The sequence below is a fragment of the Rana temporaria genome, chromosome 4 (genome assembly GCF_905171775.1).
Source record: "Rana temporaria chromosome 4, aRanTem1.1, whole genome shotgun sequence".
NCBI classification, from domain to species: Eukaryota; Metazoa; Chordata; class Amphibia; order Anura; family Ranidae; genus Rana; species Rana temporaria.
In genome coordinates this window covers 266893595-266906320 of record NC_053492.1, presented here as the reverse complement: position 1 = coordinate 266906320, position 12726 = coordinate 266893595, and the positions used below count along the sequence as shown (strand labels likewise).

At 39.3% G+C, this 12726-nt stretch overlaps 1 protein-coding gene across 5 annotated transcripts in view; it reads left to right on the top strand.

The window, feature by feature from the left end:
• FYN (FYN proto-oncogene, Src family tyrosine kinase) overlaps positions 1–12726 on the top strand; it is a 292106-nt gene that overhangs the window by 211327 nt on the left and 68053 nt on the right. For all 5 annotated transcript variants that reach the window (XM_040350256.1, XM_040350255.1, XM_040350252.1 and 2 more), the window contains 2 exons: positions 1487–1744; positions 10932–11028. In XM_040350256.1, coding sequence (XP_040206190.1) covers positions 1498–1744; positions 10932–11028 — 344 coding nt within the window. In that variant the 5' untranslated portion in view covers positions 1487–1497. The remainder of the gene's footprint in view (positions 1–1486; positions 1745–10931; positions 11029–12726) is intronic.

The following is a 12726-nucleotide window of genomic DNA, read 5'->3' as shown; positions in this document are numbered from 1 at the left end:
TACCCAAGTTGATCCATCGATCAGTCTGCCCATACATGGTTCAAATCTTGGCCAGTCCCTGCTGAACCTATGGCAGTCTATGGCTGGCTTAATTTTAGAACTTTTGGAGCTCTTCATTAGGAATGTCTTGATCTCTTTTTTAGACAGCAGACAGGGTGGTTATAACCAATTAGGTGTTTCCAAAGATTGCTAGTTTTCTTTTGTATGACAATTTGAGACTCTAAGTAGCCCATGGGTGCTAAGACTAGTCCACAAAGACTGGCTATTGCCAAAGCTGTTTAATTGCCAGTCTTGAGCTGATTATGTACCTTATGCAGGTCAGTAAAACGTATTATAGCGAGAGAGAGAGAGAGAGAGAGAGTATATTCTAATTGTAATCTGAACTAATGTTTCATGTGCATTTTGGCGTATGTTTTGCAGAACATTTAAACCAAATTTTATTTGGTACAACAAAGCCTTCGACTTAGAAACTCAATAAAATGAATGGATTTGTGAGACCAAAGAATTGTGCAAAATAATAGAAAACTAGGTTGACAAGTGATCTTTGTTTGGAATTTAAACTGCTGATAACTTCCAGGTGATCTGTGAAGAATCAAATGATATGGATTCATGCCCGAGAGAACACAGCACTACATGGTTCATATTAGTGTGATTTCAGATGCAACTTCAGTCACACAGATTTTGGTGCAGTTGCATCACGATTTGGACCCCATAGACTTAAATGGGAATGCACCAAAAGCACATGTAAAACTCATGTAAAACATGTGTTTTTAGTGTGTTTTTGGCAGTGTTTTGAGTATAAACTCCAGTCTTCACCAAAGATAATGCATAAGCATGAAAAATGCACCAAATTTCCCAATTTCTTTTTACATGTGTATACCTATTAACAATTAAGCAAAGAGTGCAACAGAGTATTGCATGGAAACATTACTTCTTAGGACATCGCTTTGGAGTGTAGAGCTATGGTGTTGCCTGAGAGTTAAGGACCTTACACAAAGACTGAATATTGGGCAGTATCGGCCAGTTCAATAGAAACCAGCCAACATTCCACCCATCTGTACGGCAGCCAGTCTGACAGAATCCAGCTGAAGGGTCTGTCGAAGAAACATGACTGAAATTGTCTGCTGACCGGTATCCAATGGTTAAGAGCACTAACCGGTGTTTTCTGATCACTGTAATAACATTGGATTGTTACTACAGGATCTCCTCCAAAGCTGTTTTTTTTTTTTTTTGTTCAGCTCGCTGGGTTGAATGAAAAAGAACTGATAGTGTGTACCAGGCTTTAGTCTCTACCCATTGCAGTATGGAAAACGACTAGTTGGTAAATACAAGGATTATTCATAGTTGCATATCATTTTGAAAACCTGTAATTAAGACATTCCAACTATAAACATGTTGGAGTTCCTTGACTCCCATTTACAGAAAACTGTCTAAACAGTGAATTTGTATCCTTATGTCTAATTCTTGTGTTTCTTTTGGATTTCAGGGATATAGATAATGGGCTGTGTGCAATGCAAGGATAAAGAAGCAACCAAACTGACAGATGAAAGAGATAACAGTTTAACACAAAGCTTAGGATATCGCTATGGGACAGACCCCACCCCACAGCACTACCCCAGCTTCACTGTGACCACCATTCCTAACTACAACAACTTCCATGCGTCTGCAGGGCAGGGACTTACAGTCTTTGGAGGCGTGAATTCTTCATCACACACAGGAACATTGCGCACAAGAGGTGGAACAGGTAAGACCAACAAGATTTCTCACATGTCATTCATATACACCTGTCAATAATCTGATATACATATTACTTGCAAACCCAACTTAGAAGGGTCTCACAGGCCCAGATCTTAGCTATCAAGATTCCATTGGGCCCAAAGCTGCTATTTTCTATTGCTTTATTATGGGGCTTGCATCAGTGTAATTACATTACCATTATTTTTGAAATGACACCTAGTTATTTCCCACCTAGTCTGTAGCTACAAATATCTGTAGTTATTTGGAGTATAGTATAACTTACCTGTTGGAACCAGGCAATCAATAAAAGGGGCAGCACGCCAATAACATCTTGCTCCAAGTGTAAAGAAGAAAGAATTGCTGCTATTCCCGACCAGTCCAGGTAAATAAACAAGGATTAATGATGGTGGGCAATTCATCAGGGTGTGTGGTTTGTTGGATACATGTCGGCTAGGACTCCTCCTTTGTGTCTACTCAGCTTGGCTGGTTGGGAGTAGCGGTGATCATTTCCTCTCTACATTTACTAGCCCTTTTGATTGGTATTACATGCTCTGGGACACAAGAATATGCTTTCACCTCTACTTTGAGCAGTGCCCAGAGCAATATAACATCTTCCTCCAAGTGTATTTGATCCACTGACAGCATACAAAAAAACTCCTATCAGAAGCCACACCCTAATGCATTTTATCCAAACAGGGCTTAAAGTATGGCCAAACTTTTTTGGCCATACTTCTCCTATGGATCACAGAAATGCAGTTTGTTCTGCACTACTGTGATCCCTTTTCAGCTAACGTCCGCTGTCGACTGATGTCACAGAGCCGGTCTAGGCTCTGAAAAGATCCAGACTATATGGTCTGGATCTGCCCAGAAGCCAGGGTTGGCGGAGAGCCCAAGCCAGCTCCTAAGGGCAGAGAGCCGCTAATGGACAGTACTGGCTTTCTTTTTAATTGGAGGAGAACTGAGCGATCAGCGATGTTTAATTACTTAGTTGTCAGTGCAGAGCCAGTGGGGGACAGATGCATCATCAAATTGATGCAGAATCCACCTAGGGCAGTATAATTGTTTTTTTTTTTTAATCCCTACAATTAAGCCATGGTCAGGGGAAATGCGTTAGCAGTGTGGCTTCTGGCGGGTGTGTTTCTGTGTGCTGTCAGTGGAACAAAAAAACTGTCAGCAAGATATCATTGGAGTGCTGTCCTCTTTATTTGATTCCAGTGTGCAGTGGACAGCAATTGGACTCTTTGGATTGAGCAACCGACTGACTACATGGGATGGAGGAGGATACAGGTTGCTTTTAAAGTAATGATATGGGTTGGGATTTTCACTGTTGGAAGCAGGGTTGCTCTATAATAAAGCAAGGTCATAATCCTGTATGTGGAAATAGCCTGTTATAAACAGCAGAGCAAGCAGTGTCATTGTACCTTAGTGGTATAATGTGCACACTTCAAGAAGGATAGCTAGTGAAGTGCCCTACCTCTTTCCTGCCAATTTGGTGTTTCTTCAGCAGCAAAAAGGTGGGTAGGCTTCAGTTCATTTTTAATTGGGACAATGTGATGGTCTTTTTTCTGAAGAGGATAAGTCTGGTTTGCAATGCATGCCTGTAGATAAATTCCATGTAAAAATTTCCACATGTGCACAGATGTTTCAAAGCAGTTATTGGAAGAGACAATGCATTTTTCTAGTGCTAGACAATTCAGTAAACAAATGACTTCTGCTTTAATCTAGATAACATACAATTTATGAGATACTTGTGGTTTCTGAAAAATAAAAAATAAAAATGCTCAACGTAAGCTTGATTCCAATCATATGTTATTGTCACACTAGCTTGCGAAAGATTGTTCCATATATCAATGCATACCATCCTTTAGGTAGGCTTGTGATGGATAACTCTTTATGGAAGATTCTCTTCTATATCATTTTTTGCATAATCTTTTACGAAATTCAGTATGAAACCCCTCCATGCAGTAAAAGATAAATGTCCCTATGTCTGCAGCCCTATAATTTTCCCAGGATCCCTGATGTCTGTTCAAAAGTGGAACTGTGGCTATTCCGTTCAGTGATATATATATGAGTGATTTTTCTTGTAATAGATGGACTCAGTGTGCTAGAGCAATCAGTCATATGCAGTAAAAGAGCCCAATTCTTACCCCCTCAGTTTCACCATGTTACATCCCCTGCCCTTCAAGGACATGTTTCAGTTTTCAGAGCTGTGTTGGTTTGCCTGACTATTTCTTGGTCGTGCAACACTGTACCCAAAATAATTTTATAATTTTTTGTGAGACAGATTGAACTTTATTATTTACTATATAAGAGGAAAAAGCCATTTTTATAACTTTCTGTTAAAGTGTTACTAAACCCACAACAGTAAAATCAGTGTGTATATGCAGTAAAGCATGAGTCTTAAAACTACGGCCCTCCAGTTGTTGAGGAACAACAATTCCCATCATGCCTAGTCACGTCTGTGAATGTCAGAGTTTTACAATGCCTCATGGGATGGGTAGTTCCGCAACACCTGGAGGGCCGTAGTTTGAGGATCCCTGCAGTAAAGGATGCTTGTTATACTCACTGTAGATCCTAAGGGGTTAATCCTGGGCATTGTGTAAAAAGCCTGCTTGATCCTGTCTTCTCTGATCCTCCCCTTCTACAATCCATCTCCTGATAGAACACAGCCTGGGGGCACTCTGACATGCTCAGTTTGGTGTGTGTATTGCTAGAGAGTTTTTTTTTCTCAGGAGGGTGCATGTGATCAGTACAGAGCCAATCAGCACTGTCCAGACAGAAGATCAGGGTCCATGCAGCCTCATAGGACAGTCAGAGCAGAATGAGAACTCCTCCTACAAGCTTTAACCAGACACTCATAAAAATCATAAGACTGCTATACACTGCTGATGAGAAAAAGGTATTTAGCAGTCTGCTGGCGCAAATGGAAAAACAAAGTTATTTTATATTGGTTGGTTTGCTGCAATTAAAAAAGATGTGCCAGTCACTCTATAGTGGCTCGCCCCAAAACAAAATTGATATAGTGTGTGGATTGCGCTACCCTGGTGGTTGACCTGCATCCACCTAATCCTGTGCAACGGTTACAATTATTAACCCCTGTGCATAACACCTATAAGTAACACACTCATAGAGCACAAAAGAACGTGCATTGCCCTATATCAAAATTTGAGACAATTTCTTATCACTCAGACAGAAAATGTCTTATCACTAAGACAAACGATTTATATGGTGACAAAAAATATATATATATATATATATATATATATACATAAAAAATAAAGAATATATATGAAAAAAATTATTTTTGAATGCTCGAGAATTTCTATATAAATCCTCTTCCACTTTACAAGTCCCAGTGTGATGACCAAGTGTTCTATGGCAAACAATACTCCTCTTGTGGGGTGTATAAACACAACGTGATTTCACCACTTGCGTGATTATCCCATCACCGTAAAAAATGGCCACTCACCAGATCCCATTCAACAAGCACCTTTGGTTCATTCCCAGGATAACCACTCCTAATTTTGCGTCACCGCAACTGTCAGGTATCTTGGGTGTGTTACAGTAGTCTTTTTTTCTCTACAAAAGCTCACAGAAAAAGAGTACCCCTCATAGTGTAGTAGGTAAAAGAATGGTTAAAAAATAAAGCATATATTGCACTCACATTATATTGTGCTCTTAAGCCGACACCAAGCTTCTCCAGCCGTGTATGCAAGTATATGATGGAAGGAAAAAAAACTTTCCTCTCTCGTGATCCCCCTACGCCTGTCTTAGGATCAGCGTGTTGCCCCGTAGATGTCAGCAGCCTCTACGCATTTCGCAAGATATATTGCATCCTCAGGAAGCTTCCTGAGGACGCAATATATCTTTCGTAACGCGTAGAGGAGAAGTTTGGTGCCGGCTTATGGGCACATTAAAATGTGAGTGCAATATATGCTATATTTTTTAACCAATAAATTATTTTACCTACTACACTATGAGGGGTTCTGTGAGCTTTTGTAGAGAAAAAGAGACTACTGTAACACACCCAAGATACCTGACAGTTGTGGTGACGCAAAATTAGAAGTGGTTATCCTGGGAATGAACCAAAGGCGCTAGTTGAATGGGATCTGGTGAGTGGCCATTTTTTACAGTGATGGGATAATCACGCAAGTGGTGAAATCAGGTTGTGTTTATACACCCCGCAAGAGGAGTATTGTTTGCCATAGAACACTTGGTCATCACACTGGCACTCTTATGCCGCGTACACACGATCATTTTTCAGCATTAAAAAAAACGGCATTTTTGAAAAACTTCATTTAAAATGATCGTGTGTGGGCTACACATCATTTTTCGGCTTCTGAAAAACGACAAAAAAAAGTCGAACATGCTGCATTTTTTAACGTTGTTTTAAAAAAAATTGTTTTTCGGGTTGTAAAAAATGATCGTGTGTGGGCTAAAATTACGTTTTAAACCCGCGCATGCTCAGAAGCAAGTTATGAGACGGGAGTGCTCGTTCGGATAAAACTACCGTTCATAATGGAGTAAGCACATTCATCACGCTGTAACAGACAGAAAAGCGCGAATCGTCTTTTACTAACACGGAATCAGCTAAAGCAGCCCAAAGGCGAAAAAGAACTTCCCCTTTATAGTGCCGTCGTACGTGTTGTATGTCACCGCGCTTTGTTCATAATTTTTTTAAAACGATGGTGTGTGGGCAACGTCGTTTTTAATGATGAAGTTGGAAAAACTTTGTTTTTTGGACATGCTGAAAAATGTTTTTTTTTTAATGCTGAAAAATGATTGTGTGTACGCGGCATTAAAGTGGAAGAGGGTTTATGTAGAAATTCTCGGGCATTTAAAAAAAATATTTTTTTTCATATATATTCTTTATTTTTTATGTATATATATATATATATATATTTTTTTTTGTCATCATATAAATCGTTTGTCTTAGTGATAAGAAATTTTCTGTCTGAGTGATAAGAAATTGTCTGAAATTTTGATATGCACGTTCTTTCGCGCTCTATGAGTGTGTTTCCACACTGTTCTGAGAAGAACATTTGTATATGAACACATTTAGATACACATATATGTTTGAAGGATTGTTACTTATAGGCAGAGCTTTTTTTCTCAGAAAATAGGTGCAGGAACTCAACCACGACCCCATTCAGATTTCACAAACTGTAGAAGGGTCTTAACCTCCCTGGCGGTATGATTCTGTCTGGAATTACGTACCAAAAGCGGTACAATTATTTTGCAAGGAAATTTGGCGTTTTATACTGTAGGCCTGTAATTTTTAGGAATAACTCACTTAAATCTGACCAAACAAGTCTTGTAGGCATTCCGGGTATGATTTGTTTTTAAAAACAAAATTATAAATTATAATATAATAAATAATTATAAATAATTATAACAAATAATATTATAATTATAATAAAAATTATTCAATAATGTAATCAACTCAAAATCACTGAAATTTGCTCAGTTGCAGAATTGTCGCTGTCATTACTTTTATTTTTTTATGATGAATTTCCCCACAAATCGCTATCGCACAATTCTGCAAGTGATTATAATTTATTATCGCTGTTTTCTAGCTGCTCTAAAACCATTTTTGGCATAAAGGGACACTTTTGGACAATCTACAGTTTTCAGGCAGAAAGAACAGTTTTTATTATATGAAAGTACATGTAGGACACTGGGCAGACCACTAGGGACAAGGGGAGTGTGTATTTTTTACATACAGTACTGTAATCTATAAGATTACAGTATACTGTATGTATTGTGTTTGTTTACTTTTTTGAATTTGGCGCCGTTCTCTGCCCCCGTGCGTCGTAACGTCGCAGGGAACGGAGATCGGCGGCACACGGGGAGACTGTGAATCGAGCGAGGAGGACCCGCTCGCTCACACAGCGGGGAGGCATCGCAGGATCCAGGGACAAGGTGAGTAACTTGTCTGTGGATCCAGTGAGAAGGTAAGCCGCGCCGCTGCACACTCTGCACATCCACCCCGAGCGTGACTCGGGGATACTGATAATAGCATAAAAAATCCACCCCGAGTCACGCTCGGGTTTACCGCCAGGGAGGTTAAAGGGGCATTAAATTCCAGGATTGCATTACATACAGAATGCAGAGTTCAGTTGGTTACACACAGAGTGCAGAGCTGTCACTTGTAAACACAGAAATCAGAATTCTGTGTTTACAAGTGATTGTGGTGAGCAGGCACCAAAGGGTCTGAGCCAGAGGTGGTGGAACTGAGTTCCCACAAGTTCCCCCTGAAAAAAGCCCTGCTTATAGGTGTTATGCACAGGGGTTAATAATTGTAACCGTTGCACAGGATTAGGTGGAAGCAGGTCAACCACCACGGTATATGCAATCCACACACTATATCAATTTAGCAGTCAATATTTACTAAAATAATTGCATTTCCATGTTCTGTGAACTGTGGGAGATCGGATATAGTGAATGCAGGGTCCTTAAAGAAATAGTCTTCATTAACCTGCCTGGCGGTATTCCCGAGTCTGACTCGGGGTTAGATTTTCCTGCTGCGAGCGGTAACCCCGAGTCAGACTCGGGCTTGCCTCGCTAGATCCACAGGCATGGTTTACTTACCTTGTCCCTGGATCCAGCGATGCCACCGCGCTGTGTGAGCGAGCGGGACCTCGCTTGATTCACACAGTGCCTCCGTGTGACGCCGATCTCCGTTCCCTGCGACGTTACGACGCACGGGGACGGAGAACGGCGCCAAATTCAAAAAAGTAAACAAACACTTTACATACAGTATACTGTAATCTTATAGATTACAGTACTGTATGTAAAAAAAACACACCCCCCTTGTCCCTAGTGGTCTGTCCTGTGTCATGCATGTCATTTTATATAATAAAAACGTTTCTTTCTCCCTGCAAACTGTAGATTGTCCATAGCAACCAAAAGTGTCCCTTTATGTCAAAAATAGTTTTAGATCAGCTAAAAAACAGCGATAATAAATTATAATCACTTGCAGAATTGTGCGATAGCGATTTGTGGGGAAATTCGTCATAAAAAAAAAAAATAATGACAGCGACAATTCTGCAACTGAGAAAATTTCAGTGATTTTGAGTTGATTACATTATTGAATAATTTTTATTATAATTATATTATTATTTGTTATAATTATTTATAATTATTTATTATATTATAATTTATAATTTTGTTTTTAAAAAAATCTCATACCCGGGATGCCTATTAGAATCTTGTTTGGTCAGATTTAAGTGAGTTATTTCTAAAAATTACAGACCTACAATATAAAACGCCAAATTTCCTTGCAAATAATGGTACCGCTTTCAGCATGTTTTTTCTGAAAGAATCATACCGCCAGGGAGGTTAATATACTTCCAGGTTCCAGAACTACAACTCTTACTGAGCTTTTCCAGACCAGAAACGATTGGACTCGTACATGAAAAGAGCAGTTACAGGAGATGGTCCTGGGAACTAGCATACATACTGTCCATTATTGCAACTTTTTTTACTGTTGTGGTTTATATGTGAACAAAAATCTGCCTCACCTTCTCCAGCCCACACTGTGGATAAAACAAAGAAAGCACCCATAAAAACATTATTCTCATATGATCTGCTACCAGGCTGTTGCATACTTGATGAACCAAAGAGTCACTGGGCTTGTCTGAAGAATGGAGCTGCTCTATATTATATGCATGATGTTCCAGATCTTATGAGCCTGTTTCAGAACTGTGTATAGAGGGATTAAAATGGCAAAGTGTAAAAGTTATAAGCAGCCGTTGTGAGAGGAAGGGGAGCATGGTCTGATGATCACAGCCAGGGTCTACTACTTGTGATTACTGTGATTGGTACACAGCAACTACAAGGCACTGAGCTACTCTGGCTGGCTTTTTAGGTTTTGCTTGTGATCTGCACTGACTCATGATCACAGGCATTATGAGCGCTAGGCAACCCAGAATGTTTAAAATTTAAAATGTCCTCTAATGCCCTGTACACACGATCTGAGTTTCCGTCCGAAATTAACCTCCGACTGTTTTTTCCGATGGAATTCTGTTTAAGCTGTCTTGCATACACGCGGACACACCAAATTCCGACCGTCAATAACGCGGTGACATACAACACTACGACGAGCCTAGAAAAATTAAGTTCAATGCTTCCGAGCTTGCGTAGAATTGTTTCCGAGCATGCATGTTGTTTTCTCCGTCGGAGTTCCATAGAGACTAACGCAATTTCCGATCGAATTTTTTTTTTCCGTCTGAAAAAAAGAGTCCGATGGGGCATACACACGGTCGGAATATCCAATGAAAAAATTCCGTCTGACTTTTTCCTTGGGAAATTCCGATCATGTGTACGAGGCATCAGAGTTACAGGTGCCCCAACTGTCCGGTTGATTACAATAGCCTGGTTGTGAGGGGATAAGGTGATGTAACCAATAAGGTTTTATCCTCATCTCTGGTATGAATTTAGTAGAGAGAATGTTGATTGGTCGATTTAATTGGTACTGTAATTTAAGTGTATGTAAACCCAATAATAAAAAGGAAACAACTGTTAGGTTATCCTTCATCACATGTGGTGATGCTAGTCATTTTTTAGTTCAATCTTATTTTATAGAATTTATAATTTTTGAAGAACATGAGGGGACATGGGTTGAAGTAAATGCTGTAAAGTAAGCTTTACATATAAAATGTGGATGACAATTAAATGGAAGTGTTTCCTTTGGAACCAGTTATTTTCCAAGTGCAGATAAAACCAAAATCTAATTCTTTCCTGAGGTTAACACATCCATTTTCTTTTCACCCACATTTTATACATGAGGCCTATTGCCTTCTAAAATATTTGCATACCTTTATGCTGCCAAAGCATGACATTAACCAGGACATTCAGAATAAGCCAAACTCAAAATGGTTTCGGTATGATACAGTTGTCTTCAATCAAATGTTAAGCAAATTAACATGCTAAAAAAAAAATCGAATTTTCTCTAAAGTACTGTGGTCAAACATTCCAAGTTCTCAACACTAAATAGTCCCCATCTATAAAAAATGGAATTAATTTCATTACATGACTTCTCAAAAACTGGCAAAAGACCTCCATAAAACGAAGCATATGGATTCAATCAGATTGGCTTGTTTTGTGGCTGTACTGTCTGATTTGTGCCAGATCTGTTTAACATGTGAGTTTATGTACCACCACTTAATATGTGATTTGCTCTGTCCCCTTAGGAGTAACGCTTTTTGTGGCGCTTTATGACTACGAAGCAAGGACGGAAGATGACCTAAGTTTTCAGAAGGGGGAAAAGTTCCAAATACTTAATAGCTCGTAAGTTATGGGATAGGCCCAGTAACATTTCATTCAATACTTTAAGTTCATTTTAGTAATGCTTTAAATCAGTGATATCTCTTAAAGTGGAGGTTCACCCAAAAACTCAATTTTTAACATTGAGGCTCATTTTGTGAAGCAGAATCGGGTGTTTTTTTTTAAATCGAAGCCGTACTTACCGTTTTAGAGATAGATCTTCTCCGCCGCTTCCGGGTATGGGCTGCGGGACTGGGCGTTCCTATTTGATTGACAGGCTTCCGACAGGCTTCCGACAGTCGCATACAGCGCGGCTCGATTTTCCGAAAGTAGCCGAACGTCGGTGCGCAGGTGCCGTATAGAGCCGCACCGACATTCGGCTTCTTTCGGCTACTAGTGACGCGATGTATGCGACCGTCAGAAGCCTGTCAATCAAATAGGAACGCCCAGTCCCGAAGACCATACCCGGAAGCGGCGGAGAAGATCTATCTCTAAAACGGTAAGTACTGCTTCGATTTAAAAAAAAACACCCGATTCTGCTTCACAAAATGAGCCTCAATCTAATGTTAAAAAAAAATTTCGGGTGAACTCCTGCTTTAAGCAGGTCATACACGGTCGAATTTCGAACAAATTTTCTTTTTAAAATCTCAAAGTTCATTTTTTTGTGATCCAATGATGCCACCATTGATTTTCGAAATTCGGCCTACCAAGCCTTCATGTTGCTACAGAAAATAATTTTCTTGGCCGGGAATATTCTTTTCTCTCGGGAAATTTTCTTTTCTTGCACATGCGCATTTTTTTTCTATTACATTTCTCGCACTATTCTCCCATCTTTGATTAGAAAATCGTTTGTTTTTCAAAAAATTTCCAACATGTTCGATTCCTCAAATTTGATTGCCGCACAAAAATCGGTTGCTGCAGCCCACTAACGGTGCGAAATTCGTACGAAAATTCTTTGATACGATTTTCGGAAGAACATTCTTTCGAAATTTCGAACCGTGTATGGCCGGCTTACCATGCATAAATCAGTAGATAGGGATCACTGGTACATTTTCTTAGTTTAAATATTTGATAAACATTTTATACATTTTCTATTGTGAAAAAAATATGGGTTTATGCGATTTGCAAATCATTGCATTCTGTTTTTATGTAGATTTTACAGTTTCCCAACTTCTTTGGAATTGGGGTTGTAGGTACAGATGGTAGCGCACGCCAACTGTTTATAAGATGTATGATATTTAACCAGTAAAATGCTTAAGGATTGTACTGTTTTGTAACTCTTCTTTGAAGACCAGAAATTAAAGTCAAGAAAATAATATTAAGAGATAGGTTGCTCTTTATTTTTAGCTTAACTGTAAGTGGACCACTGTTTTGGTCAGACTACCTTTGTTCTTGGACCTCCGAGTGTCAGTGTCCCATTACTCTAAGATGCAGGACTTGTACATTCTCATGCATTCCAAAGTAATTTGTGCAATGTGCGGCATGCATGAGAAATCAGAATATTGTGATCTTTACGGCATCTTGAACATAGCATGTTTGCAGCTGTATTTATAATATATGTAAATGTGCCATTTTCCACTCTTTGAGAGTTACTTAAAGGGACTAGTAGCTTACTGGAAAGCACAGCAACCAATAAGGTATCAGCTATTTGGATTTAGCAGTTAGCTTGTATTATATGTTACTGAACTTCAATATATTCTGATGTGCTTACACTGCTGATGT